Consider the following 18634-nt stretch of genomic DNA (forward strand, 5'->3'; position numbering starts at 1 on the left):
ATATTGAAATCGTTTTTCAAATCGCATTAAAACTCCAAAAAAGAAAAAGCACCATAGACATTTTGACATAGAGTCTCTACCACAGACAATCTAGTTTATGTTTTTAGTGATATTGTCTTGTACGTTGCAACACCCACTATACGTCCATGTTATTTGAGACCTATAATTTTAGTGTTTCAATTGAAACCTAGATGTATTTTATGTGAACAGCTCGACACTTTTGCTACCTAGGTCTTTTGAAATACTGATACTCTATACTTACCATAGATATATATACATACGTATGTTCGTATGTATATATATTTAGAAACATATAGTAGGTATATGTATACCTACTATATGTTTCTGAATAAACTACATACAAAAATATACTACATATGTGTATACATATTATCACGCCTATCATGCTTGAAGGTGTAGGCAGAGGTGTATAAAATACACTCATTTTTCGCCGCTTACAATGTTAATCTTATATAATAGGGGAAGAGCCTATTGACATATAAGGCCCTTGCGGTCAATCATGCAATCAATAGTCGGCTAACGTATATTTTACTCATAAACATACAAAGTTAAGTAAAATATAATGTTATATCTAATTTCAATTAACTCAATGCTTAGTAAGATACAATCATCACATATTTAAAAGCTTTGCTCAAAATACAATTTAAAGTCTATTTAAATTACTGTTTAAAATGTAATTGAATTCTTAAATGCGATTTCATTTTATCTGTAATTCATTCAGTTATTATCTTGAATTAATAAGATACTTTTATTTGTAGATATAAATATTTGAAGACTTATTAATCACGTTCTGTGCGTGTTCAACTGTGCATTTAAGATTCATTTCGATTCTTATTTGATTTAAAGAGTTTATTAAATATTTGTACTATAATTTAATTTAGTTTGAAACGAAATAAATAAAACACTTTATGTACTAGTAAATTCTAAACATAGTTATGATATTAATTCAAATTTATTACCATGATTCAAAACAACTAAAAAGGAGATTTAAATCACACAAATATAAAGAACTTAGTAAATCAATTTAAAAATACGCGCCATATTGCAATAGTTTTTTTTTTCAAAATGGCGTCACACGAAATCGTAATTCGTTGTGAAATGTCATTCGAGCGCAGTGCATTATGGATTCCATAAACAATGTTTCGTTCAGAAATAGAACGCGTCCAGGTAAATAGGAGTTGTACCGCGGTATCGAGTCCCGCTTGTCTACTCAATAATGCAACGACAGATCGATAAGTAACAATACGATATATTCCACAACACTATTCTGTATTGTTCCCGCCATTCTTTACGCGAATGATTTTTCAAACAGATATGGTTTTTATTGTGTCTACGTTTGTTGTTTGTAGGTTAAGGTGAATGTAGACATTTGTTCAAAAGAGAATATTAACTTTTGTCTGTGACTATTCTGACGTATCTATTACCATTAAAACAAAATAATGTAGGATGTTCCTTAGTGTCAATCTTTATGTTAAAAAAATGGAAATAATACTGTAAACAGAATCTAAAACTAAAAAATACCTGTATTTTCACAATTTGTGACTGTAAAATTTGTATTGAATTTCATAATACTTAAATCAGAAGCTCGACTTTGAATCATAAACCGAGACATACATATTATAAAAATCCTATGACACGCACCATTTCCTAATCAAAATTGGTACCTAACCTAATTAACCGACATACGCAAATCAAAAACAAAATTCCTACAAAGGATTTGAAGCACAAAGGCAAAGTAACCCAAGACAATCCATCACACGACAGACAAGATTAGTGCAACCAGATTACAATACGTCCATTGTACTGTCGAGGCGATACCGAGACGGTACCGAGACGGCACCGAGGCGGCACCGAGGCGGCTCCGAGACGATGGCCAGTGCGAGCCAATAATTCCAATTACTGATGCACTGACCACACTAATAAGTCAAATTGAACAATGCACGGAGCCCTAATTGCTAGCGGATATCGACTTACTGCTCCATTCGGGATTGATAGGTTTTTGAACGAAAGTTATTATGTCTGAGGTCTTATCTATGGTTTGATATAGATAATGAGAAAAGAAAGCCTTCTAACAAGAATCTTCGAAAAAATAGTAGGTTTAATCATGTATTTGATAACTTAAAATTTCCATTTATAAGTTGCATATTTTTTAATTAACAATATTTGGCAATAGACTTGTCCCCTATGACATGGAACTGTTAATGGCAAAACACACAGTATTTAACACACACCAATTCTCACAAGTTTAACTGTTATGGATGGAATCAAACCTGTAAACTATCACAAATTTGAATAATAAAATTCATATACATGGAGTCTTTTCATGACTGACTCAGTCAGCCTGCGAACACGGCCAGTGTAACCTGCGCCGAAACGTCAGGCATTTTAAGGTAAAAATGCGTGTTCACGTTAATTCCCATATTATATAATACTAGATTTTGCCGGCGTGTTTTGTGACTTAGGACAGAATTTTCATACAAACTTTGTCCCCTATTTGTCCCCTTGGGAGTAGAATTGATCAAATCTTTTCTTAGCTTTTCTTCCTACGTCATAACATCTACCTGCATGCCAATTTCAGCTCGATCCGTCCAGTGGTTTGGACTGTGCGTTGATAGATCACTATGTCAGTCAGTCACCTTTGAGTTATATATATTTAGATACTAGAAACTGGCTAATATTATACACCAGTAGTTAATATTAATATAACTAGTTAGTAGAACATAATACAAGCTAATCATGTCATTATTGGAGCAACATCAATTAAATTGAACGTTATAATTACAATAATTAGTGATATAACTATTGCAATACTCAATTGAACCGTTCGATTGTGAACAAAAGCTTAATCACTACATGATTGGACATGACTCAAATTGACCATGAAACTTTGTAAATGGTCAACTACCATACCTTTCAAACTGAGTATGAAGTCACATATCATCATTATGCACCTTAAAACTCACTATACACTTACATGAGTCTGTTATACCCGAAGGTGTAAGCAAAGGAGCATGGAATATAACCTATGTTTCACTGGAATACCTTATATTTTATCGATAAGTAACTGTCTGTAAAGTCTGGTTGGTAGTATATACGACTGCTAATGACGAAGTCTTAAGTTGGATTCCAGGAGCGATAGAATTGATATTAGTCTGTTCTAATTTATATTAGAATATTTCTCAATAATAGCCCAGAGTTTTGTAATATGCCCGGTATAGAGCAATAGTATCGCTCCCCATAACATCGAACTAAAGTTGTAAATGGTTAAATGTGGGGCTATTTTATATACCTCTGCCTACTGCCTACTCTCTTGGGTATAAACACACATGATATTATGTATATCAACAAATGTGTTGAAAAAAAAACCATCTTTTTGTAAACAAAACCTTTGACATCACACGAACCATTTTAACGACGAAAACTATAATGGCGATAAAAGTAAAAGTGGAAATCTTATCTACAGAAAGAACCCTTTTAAACCGCGGTATTGATATCAAACAAGCACCGAACCTATTAGATCGCGGTATAAGAGGGTGCGAGGGCGTGCCACCCCGTGCCTGACACTAAAAAACGCTACTAACCAGCTTTTTGTTATTTAAACCGAAGAATTAAGAGTACTAGTGAAGGATTTAGGCACTTTTATACACTTCTATATACACTCTTGGTTATAATTGGTGTATTTACGTTACACGCCAATGCGGCTTTTCATTTGCACTGGTTAATAAGTGTTAAGGTTGTAGACTTTATGATTTTGTTAATAAGGTTGACAATTGCTTGACATGACGATGATTTCTTAAGCTCGGTAAAGTAATTAGTATTTTAGCTTAACGCCTGTTATACCTGCAAGTGTAGACAATATTCTTGTATGTGTTGGTCTCACGTTATATAGAGCGAAACTATTGGCAAATACCAAATTCGTAACCTAACATAATTAAGAACAATATACTAAAAACACAATACTACTTTGTCCAACTTGGAAGCCAAACCTGAAACCTCGTGGTCGGCAGTCGCATATCTCACACTTGGACAATAGAAGCAATCAGTCACCTATAATAACTTTAGTCCCGATTTCTTAAACATAGTTATACAGCTTTTGTTAAAAGAATTACATAAGGCATATTCAGTAACGAATTTCATATAAATCTAAGTATATTTCAACACGTGTCAAATCAAATGTAATAAAACAGTAAGTACCGTCAGTCCAGGACATATCCTCACTCATAGTTCTTGTGTTCCTGGAAACACTGATACGTATCCTACGTTTCATTTGTGTCAATATATTGTATTTTGTATGGTAGATACTATTTTTATATCTATACAAGATCTTTTGATTATAATATATACTAGCTGTTCTACGCGGTTCTGTTTGCGTACAAACTTTAATCCATCTATGAAGTGTTTTTAACAATTTTTCTATTTTCTTGTATCTTCAAAAGTTATGCTTCTATAGATTATGTAAAAATCGATTCAGTGGTTTGTCTATAGAGATGTTACAGACATACACACAAAATTGTTGCTTATAAATTACTTTCTCTTTATTATTTTTTTAGGCTCGATAGAGTAATTATTTTTATAGCTTAACGCCTGTTATACTTGCAAGTGTAGGTAATATTCTTAAATGAGTTAGTTATTTATGTAAAGTCGTTCGGCAATTTTCAGGTTTATTATAACCAAACATACATTCACGTAGGTCTTAGTGTTGATTACTCAATTGTTCAAAAGCCACCATAATTAAAACTCAAGAAACTTAAAAGTCATGTTTTCCAACTAACTTCTCACAAATTTCAGCGTGCCTAACTCCCTCATACTTTAACACACACACGACACTGTGTTGAACACAGAGTTCTCTGTGCACCACCTTCGGAACACCTTCCAAACATGCTTCATTTCGTGATACAACACCTTGTACGACCTACGAAGCCTTATTTACTTCTTTACTTCACGTAAAAATATGCTTGTTTTAATAACAGTGAAAAATTCAAGGTTTTTCAAGCTGAACGCTTGCAATTTGCGTGATAGTTGCTTAAGTTTATAGTTTAACGATGATTTTTTGTACTTAAAAGCCTTTTAGCATGATGAATATCTTTGAAGTCATGACCTTATAACTAACAAAATATTTGAGATTTTCTAAGCTATTATTACTACGCTATGCAACTGTTGTATAATAATACAAGCTGCAAAGTAGTACCAAGTTCAAATTCGTAGCTTTTGGCATATGAAACTTAAAGGAAATATACATAAGTCGCTGCTTGGTTTCTTCTTTCGCTTTGGAAAGTTTCATAGATATCATTGTACAAAAAACGAAGATTTTATTTATTTATTTATTTAAACTTCTTATACAATTTGTATAAAGGCGGGCTCTTAAAGATTTCCCCTTGGCTATAGATTTACTTTTAAGTGATACCAACACCAGGATCCATAACGCTAATACAATACTTCCAACATAATGGGAAATGAAGCCACAAACTTTTCACTCGCACATCACACAGTGAGTGTACAAGAAACGATCGCTTATTCCACGCAAACACACTTCTGAACCATTAATGAAAAGTATATATTGACAGCCTTCACCATTTATCTTCCGCCGCCCCTAATTTAAGTTCTACCCTCCACGAGGCACTCGCAAGTCATCGTCTGATACACATCTTGAATTGACATGTTAATATCTCTCAGGTCCCAGATAAATCGTTCCAACGATCATATCATACCAATCTTATAGATAGCTTTCTAAACAAACAGTCTCAATAATAACGCTTTCTTCAATCATGTGAAACATATTCCTGTTTCCATGGGGTGTGCGATCATCCATAACCTATACTTTAAAGTCGAGGGGCTCCGTAATAACAGGGAGGTCGGTACCACTCCAAACCAAATATTAATTACAGCTAAAAGAATTGAACAGCACTCGAAGTTGATGCGTGTTACACACGTCCGCTGCACGCGAGCCTCGACAATCGAATGTGCATATCAATGCGAAGACAGATGCGTGCGGTGTGCGGCGCCGTGCCAGGGGGGGGGGGGGAGCTCGTTCAGCGTTTGAATAAATTCCGCGCGAAATCGCAACGAGTAGGCTTGCACATTTCCATGTCAAACGTGCGCTGCGGCGGCGTGGGGCGAAACTTGTGAATTTTTAACAACACATAGTTGTTCACTCCTGTCGATTCAACGGATAGAATTTGATTTTCCACATTCACCCAAATTTTATGCGCGAACAAAGGTTTTCGGTTTTATCCCTCCGCACTTTTTAAGAGATGATAAAAGCGAATGTAAATCGCGCAAATTCCCTCCGCCGTTGATTAGCGAAACTCGTAAATTACCAAAGGAATACGCGTCGATAATGGTCGGAGGCCTCATTTTTATGCTATTTAAAAAGGGAGGAATACAGAAGCGGCTTATCTCAGTATTAATTCAGGAATTCCGCCATAATTACTTGTTCAAAGGTAACGCTGAAGACGAATTTCGTCCGGGCGGTCAGGGTGAACATTTTACGGGTATCGAACGTGTCTCGCGGAGAAATGAGCTCTATCTGTGACGGTATTGGGTGGAATATCGAGTGAGGAGGAGAGGACGGGTGTGAGGATAAGCCGATTTCAAAAGGAACACGTGATCAGACGCTGATTACGCTCAAACTCCCCTCATCGGTGTGCAGTCATATTTTAATATTGTGAATAAGGGGATATTCCGCTAGATTAAATAACTTCACCTTTGCTAAGTCTTTTTCATTCGCGTTTAACGTAGCATCGCGGCATGTCCCTCGAGGCGGACGAACGTTTCTGTCGAATATCAATCGCACGTCGTCAGTGAGCGAGTGTGTGGGTCCGTGGTCGCCGGCGCGCGGGGTCAGGTGGCAGGCGCCTCGCTGACACACGCGGCGCTGGTATTCCTCGCACGTACTATATCTTGCATAAACCGAGCTGAACGTGAACCCGCTAACTAAAACGTCAACAAGAAATTACACCTCACACGACGCTATTAAGAGCATGCTATTTTAAAACGCTACGATTTCCATAACGCTTATTAACGAGTAACTAGCTGTACTCGTAGCTCGACATAAAGCTGAATGCTTCACTTATTCTGAGTGGATGAATTCTAATAAAAAGCATTTTAAGAGACCCAATTTTCTCCCGAAATCAAAACACAACAGTTCTTGAGAGAGAAAAAAGTTTTTAATAACAATTAGGGGTCACTAGTGGGTCATAAAAGTTAATTGGGGGATATTGAGCGAGCACTCGAGCTGGCACAAGTACGTTGATAATTTCTCATTAAGCTAAAGGTAAAATATCTAATTTTCCTTACCTCCACTCGTTTACTGCGAAAAATCCAAGAAAAACGCCTTTTCACTCGTTTGAGCGTGGTGCTAGTGAGAGCGGCGAGCGATTTTATAAACATGTGTTTTGTTAGGTTGCTTTATTATTTCAATTATGTTGAATATTACTTAGTGAGACTAATCATAGTTTACAATATATGACATACTTGACATCTAATAGAACATAATTTGGAAAATCCCTGTGATCGGAACACGACTTCTTAAATACAAATAACAGAATATTTTTCGATTACACAATAGGTACTATCAAATATTATTTACCTAAAAAACGCTACAAATAGCACCATAAATAAAGTAACTTATGACTAACAAAGCATTAATTTCTACCGGCCCAAAGTATTATTCAAATACATCATATAAAAAAATATTGGCAATATATTAAAATCGCGTCTGCTCACAACTCAGGTGATATTCTCGGGGAGCGCGATTAAGCCACGGTACCCTCTCTACCCATATTCAAGGGTCTTAAGATTTGTTAATTACTGGCAACATTAAAATTAACTACCGTTTCCGTTCTAATAAAAATCCTTCTCCACTTTTATATGAAAAGTTTTAGCTTAAGATTTCCCGATTTCTATTTTAGTCGAGTATTTTAAATGACTTCGTGTGAGATTGTGCCAGGGAAAGTATTATGAAACAATAAAGAAACATTCATATAAAAATAAATTATTATTCGTTAAATAGTGTTTTGAGAAAATGGTCGGCATGTCACTGTTCATACGAATCTAGATTTTCATAGCATTTTATATAATTTACATTAACAAAACTAATCTAAACAGGCATCTGTAGTCTTCAAACATTCATATTTTTGTAGATCCTCTACTGTCCTATACGTAACACAGTTAAGTACCCAATTTAAATTTATTTCAAACATTAGTCTTGTAAAGCCTGTTAAATTCAAAAATAATGTCCAACAAAAAAATGTTGCCACACCAAAAAACAGCACGATAAAATCAGGTAATACAAACATATTTTTATCAAAAGGCGAAATGTGCATGTTTTTCACGAGTTCACGCTTTCAGATAGACGTTTCACTTAACCGTGGCTATCAACAAGCCTAATGTAAAGCCGAGGCCACACTGGCTCGGTGACAGAGATAAATTACTTCAACTAAACTCACACTTAGCGGTTGGCTGGTGACTCCGCTATATCTACTTGAAACTATGTTGTGTACCCTACCTAAAGTAACGGCGCATTTTGTTTGTGAAACGTTTTGAATTTAAAATGTTTTTAGAGGAAAATGAATTAAGAATTTTATGGTTTTGGTACTCAACTCTCAATTGGCCAGTGTGGTGTACTCAAGATCCCTTTCCTCGTTTAGAAAGAGGTCCTTGCCTAACAGTGGGACTGCCATGACATTATAAAAGTATTTCTATTTGATTAGTATAGGTTATATTGCCCAAAAATCATTACGTTTGTAAAATAAAGCATGCGTAGTTTCTACAGTAGTGCTTTTATTATATAACGTCCCAAAAATAACGTGCTATTTCACAATATTTATCTTGGCCTATCAAATATTGGTTAGTTGTAGTGTGTGTATTTTTACAACTGTTTTTGTGATATTTATGTATGTTTGTAAAACGCCAGGGGACTGTATGTAAAAATTTGCATGTTTATTATAGAAGATTTTATAAGCATATTTGTTTGATTAATTGAACAAACAGTTACAGGTTAAATATTATGTACATACATTTTATAATAAAATCATTCGTGTTGTTTCAATCGATCGAAACTTTGTAATAACTTGTGAAATAACTTAAAAATTGCTGTAAAATATAATTAAAACGTAACATTTTAAAACAATCACACACATTTGCACAAAATTATGAATGCGAGTTTGTAAATTATTCTTTCACGTGACAATGACTAAACCGATTTTGATAAAAGTTATCAAAGACCAATTATTTCATAAGCTACTTTTTCGTAGACATAAACTTATATTGTATAAAAAAATACCAATTTACGGTACAATTAAAATAGTTGAAGCTTCTCAAAATGGAAATGCATCTCATTTTACGAAATACAATATGTAATCGACATTGCAAAGTGATATGACTTGTGGAAACTTGATAACGAGACGACTGGAGGCGAACTTAATTAATATATCCATAACATTCCCGCCTGCGTGAAAATATGCCCGAATAATAAAATAATTCATACTCGAGTAGGAACTTTAAGTTCACGGCAAATTGATGACTTCAATTCTTAAACGCATTCTTCACTATCAATCCAAAGCATCAAATATTTTATGCGCAAAAAGGAAATAGTAACTAACTTATAGTTTTCACTTGAAAAAACCATACAATCATAAAAAAGTAACTAAACTAAAATAACAGTCCTTAGTAAGATTATCTAAGTATTGATGTTTGTCATTTAAACGGGTTTGTTAAATAAAAATAACACAGTGAAACAATGATTTAAAAAACAGTCACAAATCTAAAAAAAACTACACACGAGTGTACACACATTAACACGAGTGTCACAGAATACATAAGACATGATTACGTAATCGCTCCCGCTTCAGTTGGGGTGTAGGTTCCCGCTCTCCGCTCGCACTGGGACCACACACCCAACTACAATTAAAATGCAAATACCTCGCCACTTGAGTTGCGCAAATCTTGCAAGTTATAAATTTTTCCAATCTAACTCTGTCCTTTGTTAACTAACTCTCTTATGAATTCTAATGAAAAAAAGAACAGAGAAATCTTTCGGAATATCGCTAATGGATTATTTCACCTACCTGCGCCTTTTTTATCATGGAAATTTTGTATAAATTCAAAAAGACTGGTTTTAATAAAATATGGATTACGACTGCACGGTGTAGCTGATTTTTTTTATATAATTTATTAAATATTCGTTGAAATGAAAAGAGTTTTGGAATTTTATTAACAGTCTTTGTCTGTGGAACAGTGTTGTAAATTCCAGTGTCGCAAACATTGACATGAAAAACATCTGACTTTTATCGTATTATACGTGTCTATGTATACAGTGGTAACTTGCCTTCAACCCTACAAACAAGGTGTTCACCAAAACATATTTAATTATCAACGAAGCTTTCTTATTCGTTTCAAAAGCGAGTGTGTCACTTAACCCGCTGCAGGCTGTCCCGCCGCCACCACGTTTGGCAACACTGACCATTTACGAGCGACCAACTATGGCCGGTCCCACTCACCATATAAGGGAAGAGAGTTGCATTCTGCGCTTGTAACGCGATACAATTGTGGTAGAACTTGGAAATGAATTTACCGACCCCATATTTGGTGTACAAAAAATATTAGAACATTTTAATACGACGGTTCATATAAAGGTGCTTAAATTAAGTGACTTTTACTGTGTTTGTTACGACGTTTTTATAAAGTACAAATACTTTCTAAATTGCTTCCAGATCCTTTGAATTATCAATGATTTGTAGATATTAGATAACAAACGAAATATTTAAATATGAGATCAATAAGTGACCGAAAGTTTCTTGCAAGCTTCCGAATTAATGGTCAATTCACATATATTATCTTTTTTCTTTTCTTTTTTTTTAACAGACAACTCCCGCACTAAGAATTGCTCTTGTGTCGCGGGGACTTTTACAAACATACAAACAACGGACACAAAGCACAACCAGACCCGAAACAATTATTTGTGGATCGCACAAATAATTGCTCCGTGTGGGAATCGAACCCACGACCTCCCGTTGCAGTGGTATCGGCGTGGCGACCTAAACCACTGCGCCACGGAGGCATCATCAATTATCAATCATAAATATCAATAATTATCTTGAACCAATAATATATTTAGCAAATCACATATTCACGTCATTGAAGAGAGCAGAGACCAAAGAAAGCCACTTGCCATCCTTACAAAACTTCTTTTACATCATTACATACATCTTATCATACAATACCGCTAGTTACGAGTACTGCGCATTATAAATATCTGTAATCGATTTTATATACTGTTCAATTCAACTAAAATATCTGTGACTATTGGCCAGCGAGTCATTTCAGTAAGATCACAATCTTCCGAAGTAATATCCTTTGGGTAAGACCTACTAAACCTTGGTAAGAAGCAGTGTGGTCGAGTGGTGTGGTCATAAATCATATCGTGACGTTGATACATGTATCTACTGGTTGATCTGATCGTGTCACGGGTAATGTACCTTATATATAGGGGAATATTTACTAAATTAAGTTTTCTTTTTGAAATAAAGGATTATTCTACCTAGTAGGTGTATGAATACTAGCTGCTGCCATCGATTTCGTCCGCGAAAAAAAAATCCAGGGTAAAAAGTATTCTATGTAATTGTATTGTATTCTTAATCCATGTTATAAACTATCTGTGCGCTAAATTTCATCAAAATCTGTTTAGTAGATTTAGCATGATTTAGTGAAAACATCAATCCAAACTTTCGTACTAATCTCGCAGACAAAAAATATAAATTATTGATGTCATTCATATAAAAGATATTCGTTTTCAATTTGTGTGCTCCACTGTGCAGTGAGTCCTACTTAAGTGTGGTCAGTGACCACATATAGTCATATACATTATAGTATCGCAGTAATGATAGCAGCGATAACTCCATATATATCTTATTTAATGCATTTGATAATTGAAACGACATTTATTACTGCTTTATAATTTGTTTACATACATATCATCACGCTTGTTATTCCCCAAAGTGTAGGCAGAGATGGATGCAACCCACATTTCGCCATCAACAATGTTAGTCTTATGTAATAAGACGCGATCTTTTGCTGTTTACAGGGCACATTTCCAAACTCCTTTTTTAAACCATAGCTATCCCACTGCTGGGCAAGAGTCTCCTCCCGAACGAGGGAGGGGTTAGGCCTTGAGTCCAACACGCCAGCCAAATGCCGGTTGGGAATTTTGAATTCCTTTAAGAACAATGTTAAGAAACTCGATCACGATGTTTTCTTCACAATAATAACAAGTTTTAATAATATTACAATTACAATTAACCAATTTGGGAAACTTGTAAATTGCTTTTTATTCCAGTATGATTTTTTCATTTCAACAGCAGTTCAATTCCCTAGCTGTGTAATTTATGGCTCTAACTTTAAACGGCCATTTCTTTATTATTCTATGCAAGAGATATCAAATTATTATACAATATTTACAAAAACATTATTTTTTTCTACATAGATGTTTCTAAAATATCGATATAACGATTTATATTTATATTTTCTGCAATTTAATTATCGATGTGTATACTTTTGAAATAGGGACAAATCATTATCAAACGTTCTCTTTAAAAGGATTAATAAAATCTAGATTACAGTCTGAGCTAATTCCTAGTGCATAATAAATACAATTGACCCTAAAGGTTAGTAAATCGCTTTACAAAGTTGCTGTGCCCGCAGGCTTTACCAAACGTTGTAAATATCGGACCATTTACAATGGCTATTTTAATTTGTGTGTATCGCCTTAGAGGGTACAAGTTGCAAGAGCAGTACTATTATAAATAATTGCTAATTTTATAAATAAATTCAGATGATGATATAATGTATATCAATATGATATATATGTATATTTTAATTTCATGTACGTGGTACAAAGTTTGTTTGTTTGTCCGTTTCGTATGTCAAAAAGCTGAACCGAAATGGGTAATTTGTAGTATTTTAGGTCAAAACATTTGTTAATATTTAGCACGATTATAAATTGTATCCCGAGAAAAAAGATGTGACATAATTTGTCCCAAAAACAGTAAAGCAAGAATAAGCTATTTTAATGAAAAAAGCAGGAAATCTTTATAGAAACTAAAATCGTAGACAAAAATCCCTACTCAAACCTGTAGTGGTAAAAAGTGATCATATATTGTACACACTTACAAAAGAGTTCGAACAATCTTAAAACACCGCACTATCATAATTATGTATAATTTATTGTAATAATTTCCTGCATTTCGCGTGGATAACAGGCGGCCGTCAATCAGGACGCAAATAGCTGAGCTTTGACATTTTATCAATACGAGCCGCTTTACACACGCGTTGCACTGTTTCATTAAACACTTTGATAAATTACTATATTTATATATACATACATGTACAGAATATTTAACTGCGACATGCAAAATATTATGTACCTATTCTTTGTCTCTGCCCACCTCCAGGACAATGTGATTATTTATTTATTTATTTATTTTAAACTTTATATACAGAGCTGTATAAAGGCGGACTTAATACCAGGAGCATTTTCTGCCAGTCTACCTTAGGGTGATGCAGAGATTGTGGTGAAGGTGTTTAAAAGAGGAAGGAGAGTGAGACGATTATATATTTGTCTTTGCGATAATATCACGCCTGTTATTCTCGTAGGTGTAAACTGAGGTATATAAAATAGACCAATATTTTCCCATTTATAATATTAGTCCCATATTATAAAGATAGAGTCAATTGCCATATTGACTTGAGCATGACACGTCAGCAAACGGGCTTTTAATACGTTAGGAGAACATTTGCACAGGATAAACCAAAATTAAATATCATTTATACCCGAGATAAGAACTGCCAACCTCTTGACAGTACAGTCATAGACAGATTAATTTAAATATAAAAAAACGTAACTTTTGACATAATATTTAAATAACAAAATGTTGTAATCAAAGAAATAAATTACAAATAATAATGTGAATTAATTACTCCGAAGTAAAACAAGCTTCATTAAAGTAATCGTAATTCAACCCTCGCGCCTCGCTCGCTGAAACGTCACGAGTCGGTTATAATTAAAAAGTAAAAATGACCAATTAACAAAGACCGGGGTTTACTGCCGGTCCTGTTTCTACCACGTCGTGAAGTTATCGAAGCGATCAGCTTTAGGGAGGAAACGATGTATCGATATTTTAGAAATATCGATGCTGAATAAAGTATATTTTTTGTTATCTATTAATATCGTTTTTTTTATAGAAAGGTAGATATTCTGTTGAAATCTGTGAAAATTAAACACTGTATGTGGCCAATAGTTGCCGTCATGTTTTTTTACTTAAAATAGTTTTTAGAAAACATTCATGTTTGATTGCTTAAACCGATATTTTTTTGCAAAGATTTTATATTTCAATGTTTTAGGCACTCGTAGCTTGTTAACTTATTCCATAGACGAGTAGCTACGTGGTATTTTATCTGAGTATATCTGTGCTTTGGAGGTCACGTAAAAAATCGATTCCATCACAAAAATAAGAATCTAAAGACCTTTGTACGACTTAAACTACTTCACTAACCGTACGATAAACGAGTAATGATTTTTTTTTTCTAAAACATCGATATATCGATACAATATTAGCATCTCTAACGAGCTACCGATATGTCCACGTGCGACGACTCACGACTAAAGTGACTCACGACGCACGCTTGTCGTCAGTTTTTGTCGCAATACTTATTTATCAGCGTCGTGAACGGTCCGTACGGTCACGTTGGAGGGTTAAGTTCCAATGGATTGTTTTGATGTTACTATTCAATACGCTGCTTGATTTATACCCAGTTTATTACCGGTCGTAATCGTGAATTGCTCGTTTACAGACAATGCGGTTCATGTGTACAGAATAGCTATATAGATCGTTCGAGTTGAGTACTTTAAAGTTATTTTTAACTATTGTTGTATGTTGTAGGAATAATAGTACCTGTAGCGCAATTCTCGTTTGCGAGAGTTTGTTAAATGTACGGCTAAAATAGTTCTATATGCGCCCGCTAGAGGCGTTGATCAATTTTTATATAACATTTCTCGAAAGCCAGCCGGTTGTCGATAGTAGTAGAGAATAATTCTAATGGTATTGACATTTAAAGGTATATAAAACTTTAATCAGCTGGATCAAGCCATTGTGATATCAAAGGCACAAAAAGAGCTTCAGGCCGGTTAAAAAAATACATACGCCTAAAAAAATAAATTCGCATTCGTAATAAAATGTCAGAATGGATCCATATTTTCGATAACCCCTACCATATGCCGACATTACGTTCGAGACGTGGCGATGCGTCGAAATGTTTTCTTATTATGTTTTTTCAAAAGAAATTTCACTCACCCTCGATATCGAAAAAATGCGAGTTCATTGGGCATACACAATGAAATAATAAACACGGCCCCAAGCATCTGTTTGTGGCATGCGGTACTTTATACGCACATTTGTATTACGAGTATGTGTGAATTTACCCCGCCACGCTTTACATTGCGTGCTTTCTTATTGCATGTAGTATATTATTGTATGTGCGCAATGTATTGTAATGCTAATGCTATTTGTTGACAATTTTATTGTTATATACAATTTAAATTTAAATGCGATTAATGACATGAATTCTAGTTTCAAAATGTACTTTTACTTCTAACTACTATCAAATACTACTCAAACAGTCTTTTAAATCTGCTCACAGAGCACATAACTTATCTACAAAAGTACTATTGAGATGACCTACTTTAGTATTATTAATAATATTTCATATTACGTGCATAATATTTAACTTTTTTCCTCGAAAATTTACAAAATTTGTATATTTTTCATTAAAAAGTTAGCACAATGTATTACCGTCCGAACAATCGGCGGTACAGTCGCGCACATTCTAATTACGACATTATTTATTCAGCCGTACATTAATTAAAGCAATTACACCTCATTGCGAACTTAAATTGTAATAATAGACGTGCAATGAACGAATTTAAATTTAAAACACAATCACATTTTAATTATTCAATTCGTTTTATCGCGAGGTGATTCATTAAAGAATGTCACATTTTTCGTTCGGTGAGGTGGGACTTTCAAAGATAATAAACGAAAATACTTTAAAAACGCTCTACATTTCATTTTATTACTTGTGGTTAGTTTGGAAAATCGATTTTAATAACCTCTTCGATAAACCTGATTGAAAGCGTTTACTATGATTGAGCAATAGGGTAATACAGATCGTAGTTTTTTAATTGAAGATCTATCTAATATTGTAGTTGTAACCGTTTATTCTTGACATAGCAGTAGTTGGAAACCCAAAATTAGATATAGGCATACTTTGCTTTAAAAAATATAGCCAAAAGCGGCTCAAGTAGAGATTGAACTAAACAATTGAATCTGCTAAAGTCAGGCTAGCTAATACTATTTTTCTACAATCATTTTAAAACAGAAAATTCAACAATCACTAGCAAAAATTCTGTGAATAAAACACCAAAAATGCAAGCAAAAGTTTCTCGTCGTACTCTGTTAAGCTTTCGTCATATGATTCAACATGGTTAGTCGTTCATGCAGTTGCGAGATGCTAAATGATACAAAATGTTAGTCGCTCAGACAGAGGCCGGGCAATTAACACGTGCCCACCATAAACCGGTTGCCATGACAACGTTTTCGGCACACGACGTTAAACAAACTAATTGGCTAGCGCTTTTGTAGCCGACTGTACTATAGTAGCCGGTATTAAATTATGAATAGCACATAGTTGGTTTATTGGGGCGGACATTTTGTTTTTATTTTAAGCTATTACATGTCTGTTAAGGGATGGCTGTGAAAATAAAACTGATGTGGTTAACTTGAATACAAAGTTTTGTAGTAATAGAAATAATTATCATTTGTTCTAACGGTTAAAAAATACACAATACATCGTGACGGAATCTTGCGTGCCTGATAATTCTAAAAAAATTGAAAGGGAGATGAACTTAGGCTAGGTAGAGCATTCTCGTAGAAGACACTTGTCCAGCATCGGGATAATTAAGTATGTATTTCCAATGAACACACAATGCATAAAAAAATGTTAATCTATTCTTTCACTAATGTTATTACATAGCCTACGAGTACTACCTACAAAAAGGGCGTAAGTGATCCTATTTTACATTAATTTAAGTATTTTTGCACCGGAGATCGTTTGTAGTTACAAATAAGGGACAATAAGGATATTCGCAAGTAAATCACTTCTCCCACGCGAAGGAATAACGACTACCCACGCAGTCACTGTTTCCGTTTCTGTTTCTTCTGTTTCTGTTATTGTTTGAAAATAACGTGTTTGTCTAATGTTTCATGTGTTTTGTTTTGTTACAGGAATGCTGAGGTCCACATTCGACCGACCAGACCACGAACGTAAGTCATATGCACCCTACACCTTAGTTTACTATATTAAAACTACTAAAATACTCGTATAAAAACATAAGGACGAATTATCAAGGTACTCGTGTGATCAAGCTATGTTAACAATTGTCGTACAAAATATTCCACAGTATAATTTTCTTTCTTTTCATCGTATGGCCACCTACTTAATGTTAATTTACCGTCTTTCCTTAAACTTATTTTTAAACCGTGACTGCCCTACTGCTGGTCAAGATCCTCGTCTAGAACGAGGAAACCTTGCAAGCCCAAAAGTTCTTAGAAATATTTCTTGTAAGGCTTGCAATTCCCATTGGGCATGGTGGACCCAAGATTTATATTGTTTAAAAACTTTGGAGTATAATTAGCACCGACAAGTAAGCTCAAAATAATATACCGAATTCTACACCATACTACATAACACATTCACAAACTCCCCTGCTGTATGAAAGTTACACTGGTATATAAAAAAGCCAGCAAATCTGTAAAGTTTCGCACACAAAGCTCGGCGCATGACGTAATAGTTATCAATTGTTTCTCTCCCGCCAGCGGCCGGTATTGAGATCCGTCACCTTTGCGCGATATATTCGTACACCTGTCACTACCATTTGTTCCCACTACCCTCTATTAAAACTCGATAGCAAAATAATATCGTATTTATGTTGCCGTTAATATTTTTTGAGGTTTTGTATAATGTTAATTGTGAACGACCTAATGTGTAACAATGGGAATTCTAGACTAAAAAAAAGTTAAAATCTTAGCAACTTATTAGCAAATGACTCGGTGTTATTGTCACTCAAATCAACCATTTAGCTTGTTACTTAATAAATTAATAATAATTAATAATAAAAATCGTATCTATGGTACGTCTTGTTGTAAATATACTTGAACGGCACTTTGTTTAAATGTATAGTATTATATAGTGTACTAGCTGACCCGCGCAACTTCGCTTGCATAAGAGAGAATGGGTCAAAATTTTCCCCGTTTTTGTAACATTTTTTACTGCTACTCTGCTTCTATTGGTCGTGATGATATATAGCCTATAGCCTTCCTCGATAAATGGGCTATCAAACACTGAAAGAATTTTTCAAATCGGACTAGTAGTTCCTGAGATTAGCGCGTTCAAACAAACAAACAATCAAACAAACAAACTCTTCAGCTTTATAATATTAGTATAGATTATACCTATACGTATAATACACTAGTATTGCACTTCAAAACGCAACTCTTATTAT

At 34.4% G+C, this 18634-nt stretch overlaps 1 protein-coding gene across 2 annotated transcripts in view; it reads left to right on the forward strand.

Moving 5' to 3' along the window:
- The window catches only part of Ten-m (teneurin transmembrane protein Ten-m), a 231416-nt gene that overhangs the window by 153937 nt on the left and 58845 nt on the right, over positions 1-18634 (forward strand). For both annotated transcript variants that reach the window (XM_076116239.1, XM_076116237.1), the window contains exon 4: positions 17358-17396. In XM_076116239.1, the coding sequence (XP_075972354.1) occupies positions 17358-17396 (39 nt within the window). The remainder of the gene's footprint in view (positions 1-17357; positions 17397-18634) is intronic.

The sequence above is a fragment of the Anticarsia gemmatalis genome, chromosome 7 (genome assembly GCF_050436995.1).
Source record: "Anticarsia gemmatalis isolate Benzon Research Colony breed Stoneville strain chromosome 7, ilAntGemm2 primary, whole genome shotgun sequence".
Classification (NCBI taxonomy): domain Eukaryota; kingdom Metazoa; phylum Arthropoda; class Insecta; order Lepidoptera; family Erebidae; genus Anticarsia; species Anticarsia gemmatalis.